Source organism: Tursiops truncatus, chromosome 10 (assembly GCF_011762595.2).
Source record: "Tursiops truncatus isolate mTurTru1 chromosome 10, mTurTru1.mat.Y, whole genome shotgun sequence".
NCBI lineage: Eukaryota > Metazoa > Chordata > Mammalia > Artiodactyla > Delphinidae > Tursiops > Tursiops truncatus.
In genome coordinates this window covers 33,184,589-33,207,913 of record NC_047043.1, presented here as the reverse complement: position 1 = coordinate 33,207,913, position 23,325 = coordinate 33,184,589, and the positions used below count along the sequence as shown (strand labels likewise).

General features: G+C 46.1%; 2 protein-coding genes across 8 annotated transcripts; one reads left to right on the top strand and one right to left on the bottom strand.

Annotated features, from left to right (window-relative positions):
* The first annotated feature begins 3,523 nt into the window (after positions 1-3,523).
* On the top strand, positions 3,524-15,475 carry APOBEC2 (apolipoprotein B mRNA editing enzyme catalytic subunit 2). The gene is made up of 3 exons (XM_004313446.4): positions 3,524-3,808; positions 11,851-12,414; positions 15,057-15,475. The coding sequence occupies exons 1-2, from the start codon at positions 3,678-3,680 to the stop codon at positions 12,392-12,394; spliced, it is 675 nt and encodes a 224-aa protein (XP_004313494.1). The 5' UTR covers positions 3,524-3,677; the 3' UTR covers positions 12,395-12,414; positions 15,057-15,475.
* A 1,135-nt stretch (positions 15,476-16,610) lies between these two features.
* Positions 16,611-23,281, bottom strand: OARD1 (O-acyl-ADP-ribose deacylase 1). Of its 7 annotated transcripts, none has more exons than XM_019949856.3 (6): positions 23,061-23,281; positions 22,221-22,300; positions 21,740-21,884; positions 20,649-20,707; positions 19,479-19,591; positions 16,611-18,085 (listed from the first exon to the last, which is right to left on the bottom strand). In XM_019949856.3, the coding sequence occupies exons 2-6, from the start codon at positions 22,257-22,259 to the stop codon at positions 17,983-17,985; spliced, it is 459 nt and encodes a 152-aa protein (XP_019805415.1). In that variant the 5' UTR covers positions 22,260-22,300; positions 23,061-23,281; the 3' UTR covers positions 16,611-17,982. The 7 variants fall into 7 exon arrangements, with proteins under 7 accessions (XP_019805415.1, XP_019805413.1, XP_019805416.1 ...); XM_019949854.3 differs by having other exon boundaries at positions 23,126-23,281; XM_019949857.3 differs by having other exon boundaries at positions 22,942-23,080.
* Positions 23,282-23,325: the final 44 nt, after the last annotated feature.

The window sequence follows — 23,325 nt, the reverse complement described above, 5'->3', positions numbered from 1 at the left end:
GGGTTGGGCCCGGGTCAGCTCTCATGTTACTGAATTCCAGGCAGCATAACCCAGTGGGAAAAGCATGGAACTCAGAGGCTGACAGACTTGGGTTCAAATCCCAGCACTCCACTGACCCCACTGAAATAAATAGATACCTTATTTCCCAGTTTCCTCTTCTGCAAAAGGGGTGTATTGATAGAAACGTACCCAGCAGTGTTAACACGGGGCGGTGGGGGGGAAATGCCTGCACTAAAAAGAGTATAGTGGCAGCTGCAGGAGCAGGAATCCGGCTCCTGGCACCTGATCCCACAGATTAGCTACTGCGCTCTGGGGCCAGCAGGGGAGACTGGACTAACTTGGAAAGGAGAGCCACGGACCAGGCAGGAATTTGTGCCCCCAAGAGATGCCATAAATAGTCAGAGGGAGTCAGAGGGCCTCCAGGGAAGGAGGGTTGGAAAGGAGCAGTGGAAAAGGAAACTGTCAGTCATCAGTCCAGGGAGCGTCCAGGGCACTCTCCCAAATGTCAAAGGTAAAAGTGTATGGATGTGGTAGGAGTAAGTGGTCACATCTTCAGAGAGGACCAGCTTGCGGACCATCTCCCAACATCACTCAGAGTCAGAAAATTTCCACACTGTTCATCTCCACCCTGCAGGTCTTCAGGAGCCAGCCCTACTTCCTCATTTTCATCCCTTTACCATCCTGGAATAGAGAGCAATAACTCAGCCTCCATCGCAGGTGGGAACACTGAGGCCCACCCAGAGATGCTAAGTGATTTGGCCAAGATCACACAGTGAATCAAGGATTGAGATGTGGATATGAACATGGATTTTTTTTTTTTTTTTTTTTTACTCCCAATCTAGGGTATACACTACAGCCAAAATATAAGAACCTGTCCTCAGGGAGGAAGTCTTCCCCACGAGGGAACAGTGAGCTGAAAGGATCCCTTCTCCCCACTTTCCTCCCTGCAAGACATTTTACTCTTCCTCAGTTGATCCAAGCACATCACTGTAGCTGCAACCGGAATGCTTTAAAGATGTATTCATCAGAACTAGCTGGGTGCAGCCCTGGAAATAAGAAGGTAGGCTCAGAAGACCTGGACTTAAATCTTTGTGTGATCTTATACAAATCACCTTTCTGAGCTGCAGGGCCCTGACCTGCAAAATGAACACAATAATACACACCCGCATGAGACTGGCATGAGGACCAAAGGCGATAATGAGAGGCTGAGTGCCTGAATGACCCCAAATGCTATAAAAGCTGGGAGCTGCTCCTGGGGAGGCAGCACCTTATTCCTCTCTGGATTCTTGGTGTTTACTACAGTAGTGCCTGGCATGTAGGAGCCCTAGATAAATGTTGATTAAAAAAAAGAACAAAGTAAACTCTTTGCATTTAAATCATGTATGTTTGTGTGATGATAATAATAATGTGTGTTTGCTATTTATCAGTTATCACTGCCTTTCTTTGTGGACACAGGCACTACTACGGCTACCCTGTGCTTTACATCACTGGAAAAATGACTGAATTAAAAAAAATAACTTCTGGATAAGAATGCTTTTAGTAATAAGCCTAATAGGTAGGGTGACCATATAGTTCACCTATACTGGGGCACTTTGGGAGTGAAAGGGAAGGCAGTAGTAATTATGCCTGGACAACAGATATAAACTATGATTGTCCTGGGCAAACCAAAATGCTTGGACATCTTACTCATAGGACGCAAAGCTGCTCAGAACTCTCCGGAGGGGAGAGCCCCAAATCCTCCAAATCATCCTAACTCCTATTCTCTACCCCGACCATGGAAGGGGTCCCCTACCTTCTCATTCCCACCACCCACCTGCACTGGGAGCTGTGTTCAGATCAGGTCCCCAGCGTTCTTAGGTTCCTCATTTTCAGCATCTAGGTGACTCTGACCCACACTTCTGCTGCCCTGAGAATGTCCTAGAATGTTTGCACTGCCCCAGACACGAAAACCCATGGCCCCGGCTAAGCACCCACCGTGTCAACTGCAAAAATCATCCAGCCCCTCCCGATGCTGTCCCAGCTCAGGGATTATTCCAGGGGCAACAGTCATCTCTCATTAGTTTCAATAGTCTTAAAACCAGTTCTTCTGCTTCTGCTCTTTCTCACCTTTGCTCTGTTCTCAACAAAGCAGCCTGGGTGATCCTACAGAAATATGTCAGACCATGTGTCCCATCTTTTCAAAGATAATGGCTTCCTATCTCACTCAGAGAAAAAGCCAAGGTCCTTATAACAGTCCCTAAGGCCCCAGCCTACTTAGCCTTTGTTTATCTCTCTGACCTCATCTCCTAGGACTCTCCAGCCATGTGTATGTCCTTACTTGTTCCTCAAACACACCAGGAAAGCTTCCACCTCAGGACCTTTGCACCTGCTTTGCCCCTCCCTTGGAACACTTTCCCCTTAGATAAGCTTATGACTATTTCCTTCACCTTCTTCAGATCTTTTCTCAATTATTTCCTTCTTCAAAGTTCTTCTCTGGCCACCCTATAAAAACATGTCACTCTGTCCCCCTTCCCTGCCTTTTCTCCTTAGCACCACCAAATAGACCATATATATTACTTATCCTGTATATTATTCAACCCCCTCAAGCTCTGTGAGAGCAAGGATTTTCATTTGTTTTGTTCTTTGCCATACCCCAGTACCTGAAACAGCCCCTAGCATATAGTAGATGCTCAATAAATATTTGTTAAATGAATAAAGGACCAACTGAGAGGGAACACACATGGCAGTTGGACATTTGGCCTCAGGAGTGAAAAGGCCTGGTTTTAATCCTGGCCCTGCCATTTTGGGGCTTATGACCGTAAAAAGGCCCTTAACCCTTCTGTGCATCTTAGTTTCCTCATGTGTAACATGGGATAATCCACATTGCCTCCCAGGACTATTGAGAGCATTAAGTCCAATTTCACATATAAAACACTAAACTCACTGCCTGGCCTCTTTCCAAAACTAAGCTTAGTAAGTGGCAATAGTGTTACTTCTGGAGGCGCCCAGTCGATGTGACGTTGCTTATGCATCATAACAGGTAAATCAGCAACCACTCCCTTTGAGTAACAACTCACGGTTTCTTTCCCAATTTGCACTACTCATCGCCCCCTGTCTCAGGACCCTCTTTCCCTGAACCCAAGTCTCCCCAACCAAGCTGGCCTGGGTCTCTTTGCAAATGCCCCTTTCAACACAAGCCTTGTCCTGCTTAAACCTCTGAGAGAGCTTCCCTCCGAAAACTCACCCACCCTAGGTCCCTTCCACGATCTCCCCAGGCGACCTGGGTGGGAAAGAAAGGTGAGGGATACATGGTGAGGGAGGGTGAGAACAAAGAGAATATGCATACATGTGTGACCTGGTGCGGGGAGGGAGAGCAGGCCAAGCCATCCCCACCTGCCAGCTTCCTGTCTGCTGCTGATAAATAGGGGATACCGATGGCCAGATTTTCCATTCCCCCCATCCCGGCACCCGCCGTCACTCAATTAAAAAAAGACAGAACGAGAGAGCCTGGGGGAGGGGCCTCTGGTTATAAAGCCTGTGGGCCAGCGGGTGAGCACACTCCCGGACGGCCAGATCCTTTTCCTGTCACCCCCAGGCAGATTTAGCTGCTGACAGCTGCTTGGGACTCTGCCTCCAGGCCTTGGCCCAGACCCACCGTCTCTCCTCTCTCTCAGAGACTCCCAAGCCTAAGCCCCTCCATGGCCCAGAAAGAAGAGACCGCCGCGGCCACGGCGCCTACCTCGCAGGATGGCGAGGATCTGGAGAACCTGGAGGACCCCAAGAAGCTGAAGGAACTGGAGGAGCTGCCGCCCTTTGAGATCGTCACAGGGTGAGAGCTGGGTGTGCACTGGGTTCCTCCTCCCTAGAAGAGCACTGGCTGGGGACAGGCTGAGAGCTGGGTGTGCACTGGGTTCCTCCTCCCTAGAAGAGCACCGGCTGGGGACAGGCTGGGGGGACTTAGGATGGTAAGAGTAGGGATTGGGGTCACCATGCTGCAGCCATGAGAGTGCACGGGTGTGCACAGCAGGGGCTGCAGGGGACGCAGCAGCAAATCTCTCTTGGCTTCTCAGACACCTCCAGTCAGGGGAGGTGGGGAAACTCCGTGGAGGCCAGGGCCCAGAGGAGGAAACTACCCCGGAGGCATCACTTGCCTCTCTGGGTAGAGGTTGTTTAGTCCCAGGGAATTTGGTAAAAACATGGGATGCCACCGGTACATTTCAATATGGTCCCGAAGTAGCCCCTCCCTCAACGTCTCTCTCTGCTTCTGAGTGGGCCTCTCCTCTACCTGTATGTCTCTCACTCTTTCTTTAGAGCTTCTCCCTGGAGTAGAAGATCCTAAGACAGGAAAGACAGATCCATCCTTTCCCAAGCTAGAGTGAGAAGCGTTTCTTTTTTTTTTTTTTTTTTGCTTGCTGAATCATTTCTGAGTCTCCCCAGGGGCTGCCTACATCCGCCCCGCAGGGAAACAGAGAAGTAATAGGCCAGGCCCAGAGCTTCTGGGCAGAGGAGGGGTTCCAACACCCTCAGCCACAGCCTGCAGGAAGCAGGATCTAGAGCAAAGAGTGCTGAGGCTCCAAAGAGGGGGCTGCACACAGGGTCCCCCTGTCTTCTCCAGATTATGCCACTTCCAGGAATGAAACCAAGCTGTCTTCCTCCTCTTCCCTCTCTGTCCCTTTGGCAGAAGATTCTGCTAAGTTCCTAATCAAAAAATAAGGGAGTATGTGGGGCCACTAGGATTCCTTCACGGGAGTCTCCAACAATGCCCACAGCAGACGAAGGGCCACAGGAAAAGAAACTTCAGGAAGAACGGAGGCCTGATGCCTTCAAGGGGCAGAAGGGGCCCTGGGAGGCCATTTGGACTTGCTGTTTGAAGCTGGGCAAGTGCTTTTCCAGTCCTGGCTGCAGTTTTTTCATTCGTAACATGAGGAAGTTATGCTAGTTGATTCCCAAGGTCCCTTCCAACTCAGATATTCTCCGATTTCTAACAGAACCTGAGGGAAATGCATCCTAGTTCCTGAGGCAAGGCTTAAGGAAAGAGCCCCGGAACTTGCACTCACCCATGGCCAACCAAGTAATGTCCCCTTCAACCCAGGATTATAGGAGCAACGGGGCACAGATTAATACATTCACAGGGAGAGCCTAGGGCCACCGGGACAGGAGAATCCTTGATTCCAGTGGCTCTCTGTGGAAGGAGATCCTTCTTCTAACACCTCAACATGCTGGTCCATGCTGGCCTTGGTCACATACACACACACACAGGCACATGCACACCCACTCTGCACAGTGTCGTGATCTTGTGATCTCCCCGGCACAGGGGCAGGGTTGCTTCAGAACAGAATTAGAGTATGTTTGTTGAGTTGAACATGCGTTGAGGTCTCAGCATGGTTGGTTTTGAAAGGTTCAATCCTCTGATGTCACTTACACGTGTCTGGAGCTTTATAATCTCAGCACACTTCCATAGGCCGGAGTGCCTTCAAGCCTCGGCACAAGGCCAGGAGAGGAGCTGTATCGTTGCCACTCTACAGATGGAGAAGCTGAGAGTAGGGGAGATCCAGTCACTGCTCCAAGACCACAGAACCAGGAAGTGGCAAGTTTTCTGACTCCACCCTAGCATCCTTTCCACTGATCTCCCAAACAGAGCTCCAGCTCTCTCCATCCTCGAGATGGTGAGGCTCAGAGGCTTCCCTGACCCAAGGCTCAGAAAAAAAGGCACAGGAGGGCAGCTTTCTGGGTGCTCTGAGAGCAGTTCAGGAGGGAGGTGGAGCCCTTCGTGTTTCCCAGCCACAAGGAACAGCTGTGGAGATCTGTCTCCTGGGCCCCTCCAAGTAAACAGACAGCTTAAAATAGCCTAGAGGTGTGGCTGTCTGTGCCGGGACAGGAAGAGGGAACAGCTCTCCTCTCTTGCTCTCCAGGCGCCCTGGCATCAAAGGACCAGCAGAACCTGGACTTCCACGGGGGAGAGGTCTAGCCACACTGACCCTTAGAACAGGGCCCCAGACTAGAACCGCAGATGGCTTTTCAGGAAACAGTCTGAGGGGAGGAAGGGGTACTGGGTAGGAATAAGGAGAGACATGCCCACTTATCGTGATTCTTGTTTGAATAGGGCACTCGGGATAGAAAGCAGATCTAAAGGAATTCCCTGGTGGTCTAGTGGTTAGGACTTGGAGCTTTCACTGCCGAGGGCCCAGGTTCAAACCCTAATCGGGGAACTAAGATCCCACAAGCCTCGTGGCATGGCCAAAAAAAAAACATAGAAAGCAGACCTAAGAACATTAAAAATAATGTGGTAGGGCTTCCCTGGTGGCGCAGTGGTTGAGAGTCCGCCTGCCGATGCAGGGGGACACGGGTTCGTGTCCCGGTCCGGGAAGATCCCACATGCCGTGGAGCGGCTGGGCCCGTGAGCCATGGCCGCTGAGCCTGTGCATCCGGGGCCTGTGCTCCACAACAGGAGAGGCCACAACAGTGAGAGGCCCGCGTACCGCAAAAAAAAAAAACAAAACACACACACACACACACACACACACACAAATAATGTGGTAGAAAGTGCTAGAGAAAGGTCTATAACTGTGGCAGTGTGCCCAGGCCCGCTCATGCCTCTCAGCTGAGAGTCAATCGGGTGCATCTCTTACCAAGTCTGTGTTCACTACATCCCGTTGGTTTCCTGAAATCTCCATAATGGGTGTGTTTACAGGAATCAGCAAATGTTAGAAATCAAGGCTTTTAAAAAAAATTTTCTTTCAGAGAGCTGTTAAACCAGCACAGCACTGAAAGAGAGAACCCTCTGAACAGGAGGAGAGCAGAGGAGGGATGTGCCTAAGGGGTAAGATCTGAGGCCCGGAGAAGGTACCATCCATCGGTACCAGGTTTAATTTCTCGTGTGTCGACTGCTGTCCAAAATCTGAGAGGTTGGATTACTCAACCTATCTTTCAGATGAGGAAACCAATCCTCAGAGGGAGAAATAATTTGCCCAAAGCTAGTGGATGGAGTAGGGTGTGAACCCCAAGACTCTCTGATTTGCATCAGACAGTGATGCAAGTGCATCTAAAAAGGCCATAAAGAAGAGTCTTTTATATTCAACAAATATTTTCTGAATAGGAGACATTTGTTTACTGCCTGTTTCCCCCAGAAATATTTAACCTCCATGAGGACGGGGACTCTGCCTTTTAGGTGCTTTCCCTAGCACCAAGCATGGTACCCAGCTCCTAACTGGTACTCAATAAACATTTGCTGAATAAGTGAGTGAACTCATGATCGAGCACCTATTGTGTGGTAGGCTCTCTGCCAGACATTCGGGTAGAGAATTAATTGCAGGGAGGGCTTCTTGAGGAGAGAAGTTCAGGAAATATATACGAAGATCCAGCAGCGCTAGGCTCACAAGAGAATTCCACTGGATCATGCCTGCCTCTTAACTCAGCATGCTTGAGGGGAGCTCTGGGGCACCGGAACGGGTTGGCTCCCCATGTCTCCACCCGAGCTGCAGCCCTGCCTGGCAGCTCCCCTTGCTGTGTGTTTGTCTTTATCTCTAGTTATGTTGTGTACGATTTTACATAAGCTGAACCTGCTATCAAAGGGATTATTCTAGAATAGAGATAAATGGCACAGGCGACGAGTCTCCTTCCAACCACTTCTCTAGCCCCCAGTAGTTTACTCCACCCATGTGAGGAATGGAGAGGAGAAGCAGGGTTCAGAGAAGGGGCAGGCAAAGAGTGAGGGGCCTTTGACACCACTGTTAATGCCATGGCCCCTCACCCCTCACCTGGAGTCTGGAGCAGGCTGGGAAAGTTTGTTCTATAAAGAACAGAAGACGGCCACTGACTCTGGCCACCCTGGCCTCCACTGAGGGTTGGGGGAAGGTGGAAGCTCATGTGCAGAGATGGTGTTTCCCCGGGAAACAGGGCGGGCCCAGGGCTTTGGGAATCCCGTCCAGAACTGTCAGTCAGGAGCCAGCAGCTCCTCAAACCCCTTCTTAGCTCTAGGAAGTCGGGCTGTTAGAACTCTCTGCTTCCCTACACTCCTCCTCTGACGATGCCCACTCCTAGCATCTTCTTTGAAAAGTGGTCTGGAAAAGGGAAAAGGAAACTGAAACTGGCAATTCTGCCTCTTTCAAGTAGGTCACGAAAGGTCTCGTGAGCAAAGCGGAAACGAGTCAACACTCAATTACCTGTGAGTAGATTTTCTACTCCATGGATTATTTGGGGGCAAATGTTTAAACTTGGAGTAGCTTCCACTGCCCTCCAGGTTGCTTCCTTTCACTGTCTAGATTTATGCTTAAGAAATGCAAATGTTTTTTAATGTGAAAGTGAGAATATATATATATATATATATATATATATTGCATTGACTCACATCTCTTCTCCCTCCATCAAGCAGACCTTTGTCCCACTTTTTTCTAGATATAAGGATCCTCCACTTCCTGCCTAGAGAATTGCCCAGAAACCGGGGTCTAAGCAGATGAAGTATGAATGGCCTTGTCTGCAGAAAGTATGAGGAAGTGGTGCCGAAAGAGGTGCTGAAGTTGGCAGGAGGGGGTAGGAATCATGCTGTTGGTTTCTGTGCTTGAACAAGGGACTGAGTCCAGGTGAAGGAATCTACCATCAGCATCTCTCTCCTGACCACCACTCCAACACACACACACACACACACACACACACACACACACACACACACACACACACTTTAGCAGTAAAATATCTGCTGGGGTTGACAGCAACAGGCTATAATATAAGTAAGTGTGGTACTTGGGCATATCATGCTACTAGAAAATAAAAGATGTTTGTGATTATCTACGAAATCACTGTCACTATTTCCTTCCTTCCACTAGTGGGCATAATAGTGTTATGTGATTCTATAATATAACCCAAGATGGCCATGTTGGCTAGCTCTCTGGAGATTTTTCAGACCTCTGCTGCCTCTATTCTCCTGGTAGCCCTCCAGGGCCGAGCTGTTTCAGTCTGTGGGAAGCCCAAAGAACCTCATTCAACCTTTATGCTCCTTCTGGAAGACCAAGAATCCCACTGGGAAGCCAAGCACGGTCAGTCTCTGAGCGAGCCCAAGGAAAGACGGGGAGCCAGGATCTTCCGTGACTTTCCCTTTTGCCTCTTGGATGCACTTCCGTTCCTGAGGTCCCTAGTCCAGAAGGCCCTGCTGAGGGACAGGGTAGACCATGGGGCTGTTGGCCCACGGCGGTGGAAAGTGATATTTACAGAGAGGTGAACATTCTTCCTCTCCCTTGGGTTTCCGGTTTCTCTGGGTCCTCTCCTCTTGCCTAAAGAAGAGGAGGATGGGCTGAGAGAAGCATCAGTTGTAGACCATCCAGCCAACCTGCAACTGCACACTGGGCCACACATGTCCTCTCGGCTGGGCTGTACTTGGCAGAGTTGGAGCAATACTTCGGGGTTTCCAGAAGGAAACCTGAGGGACCAACAGGCAGCTATTGTGGAAGCCCCCAAGCCAACCAAGCAGCCATGAATCCTTCCAAAAGTTTTACCTGAGATTCCATCCTACAGGTAGCTCTGGATTGGACTTGGGGAAATGGTCTGGCAAAAGGCCTTGAAGAAAGGAAATCCAAAAAAGGGGGGATATATGTATACCTATAGCTAATTCACCTTGCTGTACAGCAGAAACTAACACAACATTGTAAAGCAACTATACTCCAATTAAAAAACAAACAAACAAAAACAGTTTCAGCAAGGAAGGTAAGCTCTGTGCTTCTCGGGAGAAAAAAAAAGCCACTCTAGGAAGTGAAGGGATCATTTAGCAACTGGCTGAGTTCAGGAGTGGTCTGGTGGGGTGGGTTTAATGGGGGAAAGCCCAGTGTAAGTGAATTCCCAGCAGGGATTGAAAGAGGACAGGGGAATCATCTGGCCGTCCATCCTCCCCAAATGTTAAGTAAATATAAACACATTCAACCAGGGACAGAGGGACTTAGGGAGCTAAAGATAGTACCCGAAGGAATCCCAGGGCTGGGTCCCCAAACACATCCATCTCCACAATGGAAACTTAACCTGACAGCAGGGGACATGGAAAGCTGGCTGGAGAAAATGTGGTGATGGGGGACGGAAGGACTGCAGGAAAATAGCTCAAGTTTCCTCAGCTCTTTGGCACCTGCTACTAACCCCTAAGAAGCCAAGACCCTGGGATACCAGGGATCCCTCTGCAGCCCAGGGAGTTGGGTGACCTCTCTGGGGGAAGGGAAGGGGTGTAGAGAAGCAAGAGCAGAGTTAATGGTTGCCATAGGGTATCTTCTGGGGCAACCACAGAGATTACATTTTTTTAAAAGAAAACATCCACTCCTCTCCTTCTGACCTTTTCAATCTCTCCTGTTGCAGCCTCTTCATTCTCCTTGGACTTCGAACCTGCACAAATCTTCCCTATTTTAGAAAAACATGCACATACACGTAAAGATGAAAACAATCTTCGCCTCTGATGCTTTCTTTAGGCCCTCTCCTTTTTTCTCCCCTTATTACTACTAAACTTTTCAAAACACCTGGGCTTTTTATGCTGCTTTCATTTCCTAATCATCCATCTCCCCTTGGACATATTCATTACCAAGTCTGGTGCTCTAAGACACCAAATGGGCTTTCTACATTTCAGGCTTTTCCCCCAGCTTCCCTCTCTCTGCCTAATGCCACCCCGGTACTCTTCCATGGACCTCACTTTCATTATACCTTTCTTTCCTCAGGAACCTGTAACAATTCTCTATTGGCTACTGAGTCAAGGCTAAACTCTCAAGAACCTTCATCACATGTCCTCCACTCTACCTCTTCATTTTACTAGTCCTCTACTGTTCTCAGCTGTCTTCTTTACATCTTTTCTTTCCAGCTATAATCTAGCTGCTAGATTACAAGCATCTGGAAGGCAGAGGCCAAGTCTTTTATGGTTTTGAAATGTGTCAATACTATACAAGTTAATTCATATCAAGGTACCCTTAGGTAGTCTGGCCTCAAAGATAAACATTCTTGGACACTTACATGACAACCCTTCTTTCACCTGAGGGAAAAGACAGACTTGAGAAAAACGGTCCTTGGGAGAGCCTGGGACTGCAAGTTTTAGGCCATCCTGTACCTAAGATGCAATATCCGTGACTGACAAGGAGAGATATGAAAGCATGAAATGTTCTTGCTCTGTCATGAGATATTTTACAGGCTTGCTACTTTGTAAAATAACTATTTGAACACTGCTTTTCAAACCTGGCCACATAGAATCATCTGGAGCACTTTTTTTTTTTTTTTTTTTTGGCGGTATGCGGGCCTCTCACTGCTGTGGCCTCTCCCATTGCGGAGCACAGGCTCCAGACACGCAGGCTCAGCGGCCATGGCTCACGGGCCCAGCCACTCCACAGCATGTGGGATCTTCCCGAACCAGGGCACGAACCCGTGTCCCCCTGCATCGGCAGGCGGGCTCCCACCCACTGCGCCACCAGGGAAGCCCTGGAGCACTTAAAAAATACTGATGCCTGGGCCTCCTCCAAATGTTCTCATTTAATTGGCTTGGCGTGGGGCCTGGGCACGGGCATTTGTAGCTCCTCAAGTGGATTCTAACGTACAGCCAGGTTAAAGAGTCACTGATTTAGAAATGTGAGCGTGTGCTGTGTGCTGGGAGTGAAGGTGGAGTGTTTGGAGACCTGTGCTAATGAGGTGTCCAGGATGCACACCTCACTCCAAAATTCTCTCCTCTCCTTTAGATAAACATTTGAATTCCTTCGTGTCTTTTTGTCACTGCTGTCAGCGTAGGCAAGTCCTGTTTCGGTATTGAGAGTGAATGCGTCTCAGAGGTACTTATCTTGGAGAGCCATCCACTCCATGCTAGTCCTAGAACAAGAACTCATCATTCTCTCTCCTTCCCTGTGCCTTTGCCTCCTTGACCCACAGGGAGCGGCTGCCTGCCAACTTCTTTAAGTTTCAGTTCCGGAATGTGGAGTACAGCTCCGGGCGGAACAAGACCTTCCTCTGCTATGTGGTTGAAGCGCAGAGCAAGGGAGGCCAAGTGCAGGCCTCGAAGGGATACCTAGAGGACGAGCATGTCGCCGCCCACGCGGAAGAAGCCTTCTTCAACACCATCATGCCAGCCTTCGACCCGGCCCTGCGCTACCTGGTCACCTGGTACGTGTCCTCCAGCCCCTGCGCGGCTTGCGCTGACCGCATCGTCAGGACCCTCAACAAGACCAAGAACCTGCGTCTGCTCCTCCTGGTGGGGCGGCTCTTCATGTGGGAGGAGCCTGAGATCCAGGCGGCCCTCAGGAAGCTGAAGGAGGCTGGCTGCAAACTGCGCATCATGAAGCCCCAAGACTTCGAGTACGTCTGGCAGAATTTCGTGGAGCAAGAAGAGGGTGAATCCAAGGCCTTTGAGCCCTGGGAGGACATTCAGGAGAACTTCCTGTACTATGACGAGAAGTTGGCCGACATCCTGAAGTAGGCGAGTGGGCTCAGCCTCACGTGAGTCTTTTCAATGTTAACTTGGGTAGAAGGTCAGGCGGAACGAGTGGTCTCTTTGATTTTCCTTTGATAGGATTTCATCTCTGTTTTTGGTTGGTTGTAAAAACATTCTTAGAAGATCCCTCCTTCTTTTCTCTTTCTTCTCAATTCCTCTCCCTAAATCCTTTTCTCTCCTACTCTTTTATATCAAACTGATTTTCCCCATAACTTGGAATGCTCAAGGGTGACAGGAATCCAGAAGCTTTGATGAGACAGAATGACTTTCATAGTAAGATTTAGACGGTGAGGACCTGTTACTGAACAGCAAAGATATTTCAGCCCCCTAAGCATGTCCCCATGTCCACCTGTTCAGACTTACTAACTCTGGACACCTTCTAGACGCCCTGCCGCCACCCCATTTGCAATCTTACCATTCCATTTTTCTCTAATGTAGGTTCTGCATTCCTACAGGGGCATTTTTTTTTTTCATTTTTGGTACTTTTGAAAGTCCCCGAATGGATCTGTATTCAACTTTTTGGGGGCCAGAGAAGCTTTCATGTTTTCAGACGAATGGTTCTGCTTTGAGGGAGACCAATAATTGCTGTTTGAATGTACAATGCAAGAACATTTCCCTAATGTTGAGAAGACCTCATCAGAACTCGCAGAAAAATGAATGCGGGGAATGAGGATAATATAGCAACAAGTTCTGCTATACAGCAATGTTTAAAGGTTTAAAAGATGTTTGTAAATTAGGCAGCAGCTCAGAAGTAGCCTCCTACAGATATCAAGATGTGATAGGAGAACTGGAAGTAAAGATTAGCTATTTAAGCAAATAATTAGGACACGATTAAGGCAAATTTGGCCTCTTGCTGAGGGTAAATTAGACTCTTAGAGAAACAGGCCGATTGCCCTCAGGAAAGAGGGTAAAGGATCCTTTACTACCTCCTTTTGAATTTCATCTGATCTAGTTTGCTCCCATAGAAGTGCAATGACTAAGTCTCTTTACAAGACCTGAGTTACCGATCAAAATTTTCCCGTAACAGAGAAAGGGTCTTCACCACCCTCTTATCCAACTTTAATTCTGGAACACCTCACTTATTAATAAAACATGAAAGCGGCATGCTTCCATGAAGATATTAAACTTATTTTTGGTGTCTCACACTCGTAATAGTCTAAAGAGATGTTGCTTCATGGACACATTTTGGAAACGTAAGTGTTCAGGGCTTGATGTTGGCAGGTGTTTGCTATTAGACATGCACACAGGGTGCCTGATCATTCTCCAGCTGAGCGTTCCCCAATCCATGAAGACACAGTTTTTGGCCATTTCTTACAAAAAGCAGGACCCATTCACTGAATTCAGTGAGACTATGGTCAGGTAATGCCACATGGTACTTTGCTCACACAAAATAAGACCCCTCTGAGTGGTGGTGAGTAGTAATACAAACAGATTTCTAAGGATGGCCTCTGAAAATACAAAATTAACTTAAATTCCTCGAAGATTTTATTAGTATAGGGACTGTCACTCGTAATTATAAACCCTACATAGATTATGTAGAATGATGACTGGTAGCCTAATTTTAACTCGTGTACTTTCTTCTTACGCATCTTTCAGAGTCACAGGCCACTTCTTCCAGCTGCCCAACTAACCAGACGTCAGAGATGGATGTGTGTGTGTGTGTGTGTGTGTGTGTGTGTGTGTGTGTGTGTGTGGTCCATTAAGTCAAATAATTAAATAGCTAGGGCTTTCCTGGTGGCGCAGTGGTTGAGAGCCCGCCTGCCGGTGCAGGGGACACGGGTTCGTGCCCCGGTCCGGGAGGATCCCACATGCCGTAGAGCAGCTGGGCTCATGAGCCACGGCCACTGAGCCTGCGCGTCCGGAGCCTGTGCTCCGCGACAGGAGAGGCCACAACAGTGAGAGGCCCGTGTGCTGCAAAAAATAATAATAATAATAATAATTAAATAGCTAAACCTGCTATAAAAATTAAACATTTCAAGGAGGATTAAAAAGAGCCTTTAATTTTGGATAACTGAGAGTTATATCTTTTGCTAATCTAAATAAACAAGTAAAATAGATAAATCAGTTTGAGGGAAAAGTCCATTTCTAAGTCAAATTATTTTTAAATAAAATATTATTGGACATGTTCCACATTATAAGCCTCCTTCCATTAGTGTACATAACCGTATTATTGGACCCATTAACATGCTTCCCTGTACTCTATTTTAGTTGCTCATATTCCTGAAGGGAAAGGTTAAAATGTACCAAGTTAAAAAAAAAAAATTGGCATGAAATCAAGTTGTCATCTAAAAGCAAAGAACTCTGCTTAATTAAAATACTCTCAAGAAATGAGCATTTGTTAAAGAAAATTTGTCTCATATTTCTTATTCCGTCTTTTTGAAAAATGACAGAATAGGATTTAACCATATATTTAACTCAAGATAACATATTTAAAGCAGATCTCTTCTGGGGCTTTCTCTGTGCGAACCACACCAAAACATGAATGAAACAAATCCAGTCCTGAGTAAACCGGAAATCACAGGAGACTATGGAGAAATTCAGGCACTTGCTGGCGAGGGCACAAAGAATCCCTAACTCAAAAAGAAAACCCTTCACTGCTTAGGGCCAGCAAGGCTCTCAGTAACATGCTTTCTGTTTTCTCACTAAGGTCTGTCTGCTGCCACCAAGAGACAGCAATGACACATGTGGCCATCTGGGACATGCCTGACTTCCCAATGCCACTTGGAGCTGGACAACATTTGACACGAACCAATCCTACTGCACAACGCCCTCCGAGGACTCAAAATACACTTATGCTGTAAATCATTTAAGCTGTGCCTCTCTCTCTAAGGCTGCTCTTGGGAAAGAGGAAAATGAGCTGCGAAGAGAGAAACGGCAACCATATACGGGCACCAGGCATCCACGGGGCTGCAGGTCCGCATTTCCCTCAACTGGGCTGCTTAGGTCGAAGAGCCTCAGACCCAAAGTCTGCACAGATCTTTGAAATATGTCCAGAAATGCATCTTAAGCTGGGTTCTTTTTTTTTAAGAAAAACAGCAACATTAATAAAAGAGGTGGTGTGGTCTTTCTGTGACCAAGTTTTTTAAGGAACTTGGACATTTAGAAGTTATTATGGACAGTAAGCAAGTCCCAGGAATAGGGATGTCCCAGGCTATGAACCAAGCCATGACAATATATAAAGTGGGAGGAAGGCTTAAACCAGAACTTGCCTAGGCAACACGGGATGTACTAACTCTCCCATGCAGACTTCACACCTCGGTCTTGACCTTCATGAAATATTTTCTTCTGAGATTAGCTGTAAATGAGTACCTTTTCCCTCCTCTGAAGACAAGGAGTATGGCAGAGGATGAAACAAAAGGCACAAGAAATCTGTTTCTAAGGTATATAAACATCCCAAGTGCCAATTCATAGGCAATTAGCACCTTGATTAAAGAGGAAAGGACAAGAAGTAGGATTTCAATGTTCAGATACACATAATGTAAGAATAGTCAGTATGTGGTACTTGATGGCAATGGCAGGATGGTGTCAAAAGTCTCATTTCTTAAAAGGCTTGTTTGAGTCCTATGTAGAAGCAAAATTTCACATGTGAATTTCTGGGTGTTTCCCAAACTCTAACTAGGTTTCCAGGAATAATGTGTCCATTCTGAGTATCAGGCCATGCCTCCTTTCCCCAGGCTTCAAGTGTGGTAAGTCATTGGAATTTGACCCCAAGACTATCTGCAAATGACAAAGCACTTTATCACATCCCTGCTGAATTCCACTCACAGCCAGACCTCCACAAGACTAGTTTTGTTAAAGAAATATGAACGAGGCTCATACTCCATGAAAAAAATTAACCCTAATCCCTTAAAATGTAGAAGCAGCCTAGAAAATCAATGTCTTGACCCAGTGTTAAGATTTATTTGCATAGTTAGGCAAAATACTTGAATTCTAAGTTTCCTCTTACCACTCCACTCTCATTTTGTTTTGTATAGACATTCTCTCCCTTTTTTTTCCCCTTCAATTTTACTGTGTGTATGTGGACAGAAACAAAGCTCCAAAAAAGTCTTAGTCTAAAAGTTTGACAATGAACTTGCCCCCGGCACTGCCCCTACCCCCAACAACATGGAGAACTTGTCTGTTACACATAGATACAAAAGAAGTGAAATACTTTTTGAAACTGCTGCCTCATTCAGGCTGAGATGCAATAAAAACACAAGTCTAAGGTACAAAGATTATATTTAACCAGTGCTTTCCTGGTGTTTAACAAGCCACTTCTAAAATCCAGTTCTTTTACACTTGGGAAAGCAGCGAGTCCTATGACAGACCCAGAGTTCACTCTAGGGAGAAAATCAATAAGAGGTCTGTCTCTTTGAACTCAACACCACAGTAAGGGGGTGGAGGGTTGAAATACTCTACTAGTTTTCCCCATACCTCTGATACTGAACCACTGGCTAAATCCATGAACCTTATTCTTCCACCATCGAAATCAAGAGTGGACAAAGCACTGCTCTCTTAGCTTAGAAGAAAAGGGGACTAATATTTACTGTTTTCGATCCCAGGTGGCTACACATCAGAATCCTCTGGAGCTTAAAAATACAAAGAAACCTGGCCACTCTCCCCCGCCCCCCCCACTACCAAATTAGAATTCTTTTTGGAGGAAGTGGACCTTTATTTTTTTTTAAGGAGATTCATATGGGTTTTGTTGAGAACTACTGATTTGACTCATTACTCCACACTAAGAACTTTGCCACATATTTCATAGTATTTTATTTGTTTCATGACTGAATTCAAACAGGTTCAATCACAGAACCTATGTGGTGGACAAAAGAGAGCAGGAGTTCACCACGGGGAGATTCTAAAAGCCTGCCTTTCCAGTGTGCTGACCCACAGTTCTTGCCCATTCTGATGTCTTATTTCTCACCTTGCTGCTCTTTGTACTGGACCCTCTATCTGACTCCTCCGGATTAAGTTACAGGTGAATCCTCCATTACCCAAGTCCAGAACAACACAGACATGTGCACAGAGCCTCACTGCCCGCCCCCCCGCCCAAGAATTTATTTTTCCATTCTTGTCACCACAAATTCCTTGTTAACAACATAAAACTCTTTCTTGTAATTTAAACAAAACTGAACCCATAATTCTCTCCTAGGATGAATATTATGACATAAGGATAATACCAGGTAAGTGCACAAATGACAAAAGATGCAAAATTAACTGAAATGTTCATCCTTCCTGAAATTTCTCTTAAACAGCAGAAGTAGAAGCAATGCTGACACCTAGTGGCAACCCAAACAAATCAAGTAGCATCCCTAGCAAAACAGGGGTCATAGGCCCAACATTTGGCTTCCCCACCTAGTATCAGGCCATCTAGGCCTTACCTTCCTGGAAAAAAAAAAAAATTCCCAGCAACACTTCCCAAGCAATCCCTCCTCCAAATTCCCAGCCCAATCGTGAGAATACAGCAACCAAAGTCTGGCCTGTGAAACAGACTACTTCACATGAAACTTTCCTCTGACCATTTTAAGATCAGTTTGCTCAGTCCTAAGGCCCAGATGACACAGAAGGTAGACGTATCCAAAATGCTCATCTGATCAGAGCGTGTACACAGTAATTCTGATGTCTGTTGCCTCAAAGATCTCCTCAATCATCGCAGATACATTTTCCCATTGCAGACGATCAAGACCACATCCAATCCTGAAAAAGACAAAACATCCCCACTGGTTGTGACGAAGGTATCTGGGAAAACACTCCTTCCCTCTTCCTCTAGGCTGCATCCACCCAAAGCCTAAGGTATCATCTGGTCTCACACCTATAGGCAGCCATGGTGGGAGCTGGGAAGTTAACTCCTATTGTGAGTCACCTAAGGCTGTTTCCTAGAGCGCCCTAACATCCAACAGCTGTCACTTCTCTTTTGCCTAATAAAGTACCACTTCCCAGTTACTTCAGGCTACGTTTAGAAATGTATAACTGCCGTGAGATGGAAGAACTTACTATCCTTCTATTTCTACTGATGAAAACTAGCTGTTGGTGGATGGCAAAAGGTTGGTATTTTTAAAATACACTTATGATAATGAAATGTTAGGAAGATAAAAAGGAGAATGACAAAGGACAGGATCTCTGCACACAGGAAGTCAAGAGGGAATGTTGGGAAATGCCAAGCTGATTGTAATTCAGATCTTTGCAGCACTCTGGTGAGAAACCCCAATCGGCCCACAAAACTCTTACTACCTGGCACCTTTCTTCCAAGATGTTACTTAACTGATCCTCAATATCCCTAGGGAAAAGAGATGCTTAAAATTGATTAATTTTCTATAAATGTGGTTAAGTACCTGAAAAAATTGTGATTAAAAAAAAGTTTCTGGTACATAAGCGATGAACATATTAAAGACCAGCGTAACATAAGGGACCATGTAGCCATGCTCGTAAGTAACTTGGACCTTGGAATAAACCTGCATGCATGCTCAGCACTGACAAAACTAGTCTGACAAGAAGAGAAGAAGGGACCCCAAGCCTATTTCCTGAAAAGGAAACAAAGGGGATATTGAACCCCTAACGTCAGTCCCTTAAGTTCCCAATATCTAGGGTCTAAGACATTACATAAGGGACCTATCCTCTGGCTATTGTCCACACTGAACACAAACAAGCATGCAGTTTAAACAGCAGTGGTAACTTACAACTTTCTTCACACAGAATTAACAGGTTTGGGACACCTGAAGTGGCCCAGAGAGAAATCACAATTGATCAGTCTTTGTTCTTTAGCTGTATTGCTTCAGAAATAGAGCCCAAGCTTCAGGTAGAGGATGCCCAGAATTCAACTAATGTCTGTGAACAATGGTTCCTCCCTACTAAGTAGGCTGAGGCAGGTCTGTGGTTTAATCATCCTGATTCATTCAGCCCAGGCTAAAAGATGAGCACACCTTAGGCTAAGATCTGACAACTTGTTTACTGATGATTTTTAAATGTTTTGAAATTTTTCCACCTTTAAGTCTGTATTTTAGGTTACATTAAGCTTTTAAGTCACTTGTCTTTGGGTAAGACAGTAAACCCCACTAATCAAGTCTTCATTTAGGGCCCTGGATTTCCTTGCCTTGGCATGGAGAGGTCGGTGACTCCATTCTTCAGACAGTGGGACTTCATGGCCTCTAAACTCTTCTGTAAGTTTTCGTAAGTTGGCTTGTGTGAAGCCCTTTTCTTTGTAATCTAAGTACAAAGAACGAATTCAAATTTCCATTAGTCCAAAATGAGAGCCAAAGAAAAGTCATCATATTCTCCCAACATCCCGATAATTAAAATAATAAGTATATTTTTATAGAATAGTCTAAATGACAAAAGTCATACTGTCCCTTCCAGTTACGGGAGCTCCTCAGGAATCCACTACATAGAGCCTGAGAAACCCAGACACTGCCATATAATAAGCTTTCCTTTTCCCAAGAAAACCAGATTAGCAGGTATGCCTATTGTCTACTGTTTTTAAGCAAAGTAGGTGAAAGTTTCTGTGCCACTTCCAAGAGATAAGCCGCATATCTGTAACAAGGAAGAATCTATAACAGCTAAAAATTTCCTGTTAGGTTTATTTACTTAAAAACTGTGCTTGAAAAAAAAAAAAAAAAAACTGTGCTTGCCTTTTATTTCCCTATAAAAGAACAGAGACAAACTGGTAGCATTCCAAACAAGACTGGAAGTCACAGTAGCATTAAGGACATTCAAAGAGGCTAGGACATGTCCCCACTCAGTGTGCTGTCCAAATCAGGCTTGTCGTGACTTGGCTATAAGTCATCCAGCACCATCGCCAAAAAGCTGCACTCTTTCTGAGGCCAAAGACCCTTTGGATAGTGGAAGAATCCCACACTGAGGAAGCAGGCAGGAAAGGAGATGAGTATTACTTGGCACTGCATTTGATTGGGAAGACTGAGAGAAAAACTCCTTTGGGCAATCTATCTCTTGAGACTTTATTGTCTCTATCTTACTATGATTAGGAAGGAATTAAACTATGGGAGGCATCCCTAACTTTTCCAAGTCTCACAGCACAGGTCTTTGGTGAATGTCACTACTCTTTCCCATGGAGCTGGGACGCAGCCTCATGTTCCTTTCTAATCCAGTGCACCAAATGGCCACCACTTCCGGATCTGAGTTGGCATGAGGTCAGCTTTTTGACATCTCTGGTTGTCTGGAATGAAACACTGTGATCGACATAAATGCAGTACAGCCCATTGGTTTACCAGTCCTTAGAACTTACTGAGAATTGGCCCCATCTTACCAGGTAATATATATATCGCCCATCTCTCTTCAGAACAGCCACTTCTCCAGACTTTTTTTCTAAGAAAAACAGTTATTTAATAGTAAAAAAGAAAAAGAAAACCGAAACACTGATCTCCATTCTTAGATTTTTAAAAAATCTTTATAAATTTGAGTCTACTTCAGAACTAGAATTAATTTTCAACCCTGAAGAACACTTTGATCCTCATCAGCCTTCCTAAATACTGTATTCCTTAACTTCCAGCTTTCTTCTTAATGTTTTCTGAATCATGTTTTCCTCACACCCCATCTTTGGTCCTGCTGCATTTTCAAATATACCCTTACTTGTTCACTTAAAAAACTTTAATGTCTATTGCCGTGAAATGTTTTGGAATGCACAGCACTTTTTACTTGCCAAATGTGTTTAATAATAATCCTTTTACATACAAAAACAGCTAATGCGTTAAGCATTAAGGGGAACACAGATGTATTTAAAAGTTCTTAATTATTAAAGAGATTTCAATCAGGAAAACATGTCATGTTTAGAAATAAATATAATACAAAGCAGTAAGAAGTTGCTTTCTTAAAGGCTGGGATTAGAATCACCAGTGGAAACTTTGGTTCAGTAAGCCTGGACTGTGGTCTGAGCAACTGTTTCAGAAGCCCACGTGTGATTCTGATACACATCTCTGGTTTAAAATCACTGGTAGAAAGTGATGGGAGGAGTCTGTAAGGAAAAGGTTCTAAACTCTTTGAAGCATAGCACAATATGGGTAAACAGAGGATCTTGAATGTCAAGCTAAAATCTGTGGACTTTGCTAAGCACTTCTGAGTTATTAAAGGTTTCAGAGAAACGGAGTAAAATTATCAAGAAAGATTTATAAAAGACGGGGAAGAAATTTAAAACTTTTACAAGAATTCAGGTTTCTTGTGATAAGGACCCAAACTAGAGGCCATTTTTGTAGAGGAAAAACTTAATCTGCAGAGTTAAAAGGACTCAGTAGTTAGGAACCCCATCTGTGCATGTATATCTTGTTTAATCATTAAGTATAACAAGAGCATCAAAAGATGCTCTAGCCAGGGCAGATAAGTTCAGCTGTTTTCAAAACTCACGTTGATTTAACAGTTCCTGCACCCCTCCAAATTTCTTCTTGAAGTGGACAGCTATCCCAGCGCCCATTCGACAGTCCTCACTGATACAGTGGGCTAAGGAGTCTGTTTTGGGGCATGCAAAAAGGTCTCCTTTCACATAAGTAATCTAAAATGTGCAAAGGGAAAGAAAAGTTTCATTAGTGACAGAAAAACACTAAGCTATTTCTTTTCCTTTACTGTGCCCACCACCACTTCTACGTCCCTCCTTCATTTAAAGACAAATCCTCAGAATTTAATTTAAGGGGTTATCTAAAGCGAATTAAAGCATGTGCATAAGAAAGTGATAGGTGGTTTCTGCCTAGGACTGTATCAGCCTTTCTAAAGTAAATCAGCAGGAGAGAGAAAGACAATTCAATTATTGGTTTAATTAAAAACTGTTTACGCTTTTGACCTCAATTATTCTGAATTTCAGTTCACCAGTAAATTAATAGTTGTTACGCACTCTGCTTCCTTCTGAATCTTCATTAGGGCTGCCAGCCATGATACTGAGTCGCTATTTCCAGAATTTAAGTGTTTCTTCAACTATAAAAAGGGGAAAGGAAGTAAAAATACTTAGGCAACCCGAATATATTACGTTCAGACTGCCCTGACCACCCACGTACAAACATTTCCCCCCCACCGTTTATCGCTGAAAGTAAGTTCGCCTCTAGGAAGTAATGCAAAACTCTTCTGGGGTTAAGGAAAAGAAAGAATGCCTGGTTTCGGAGGCGGACGGGCCCCGCTCGCATTTCGCGCTTTCCTGGAGCGGAAGAAAGGCGGTCCTAGGACCCGCCTCCTCCTTTCCCCGCGCCCGCGCCGAGTAAGGCTGATTCAAGACAGTCTCCTTTTCCCTGCAAGATGCAAAAGTATTTCCCCATTGGATTTGGCCCAGAAGCAAAAAGGTGGGACTTGGCCACAGTCCCATTAAGCCGCATCTAGGGAGTATACAGGCCTGGGGGAGTGTACTGCCGAGGCGTGGGCAGGTGGAGAGGGAAGGCGGCCTCTCAAGGAAGGCTCACCCCCATCTTTTGGGGGGAGCTGCGGGAAGAAGTCTAGAGAGGCCTCCCATTCTCTGTTTCCTACCCTAGGCCGGATCAGCGAGGGCGTGGGGCCTGTCCCGGGGTCCCGTGGTAGGGAGCGGGGAGGCTCGTGCAAAGCCCCAACGTACCGGGGTTACCCTTCACCTGGAAAGGAGTCGGCCGTTAGGAGGTCCCGCCCCGCGGGGAAAGGCTCTGGTAGGTGGGGAGCAGGAGAAGAGCCCAGATGTGGAGCCAATCCCGCCAAAGCTCTTAATTGCACGCACCTAAGATGGCCGCCCACCACCTGGGAGCGGGGCGGAAACGAGCCCTTCTAGCTAGCTAGCCGAACCTGCACTCTTTGGTGATGGCCGCCGAACTTCCGTTGGTAAATTCCATAGAGTACCCCGCCGCCGCCCGGGCATGCGTAACGAGACAGCGAGTTGGGTAGAACGGCGCTTGCGCATTAGCCCCAGGAGCGTGTCTCCAGGGGCCGCATAGACGGGGGAGGGCAGTTGGCAAAGGAGTAACTTAGCGCCTGCGTGGTACTAT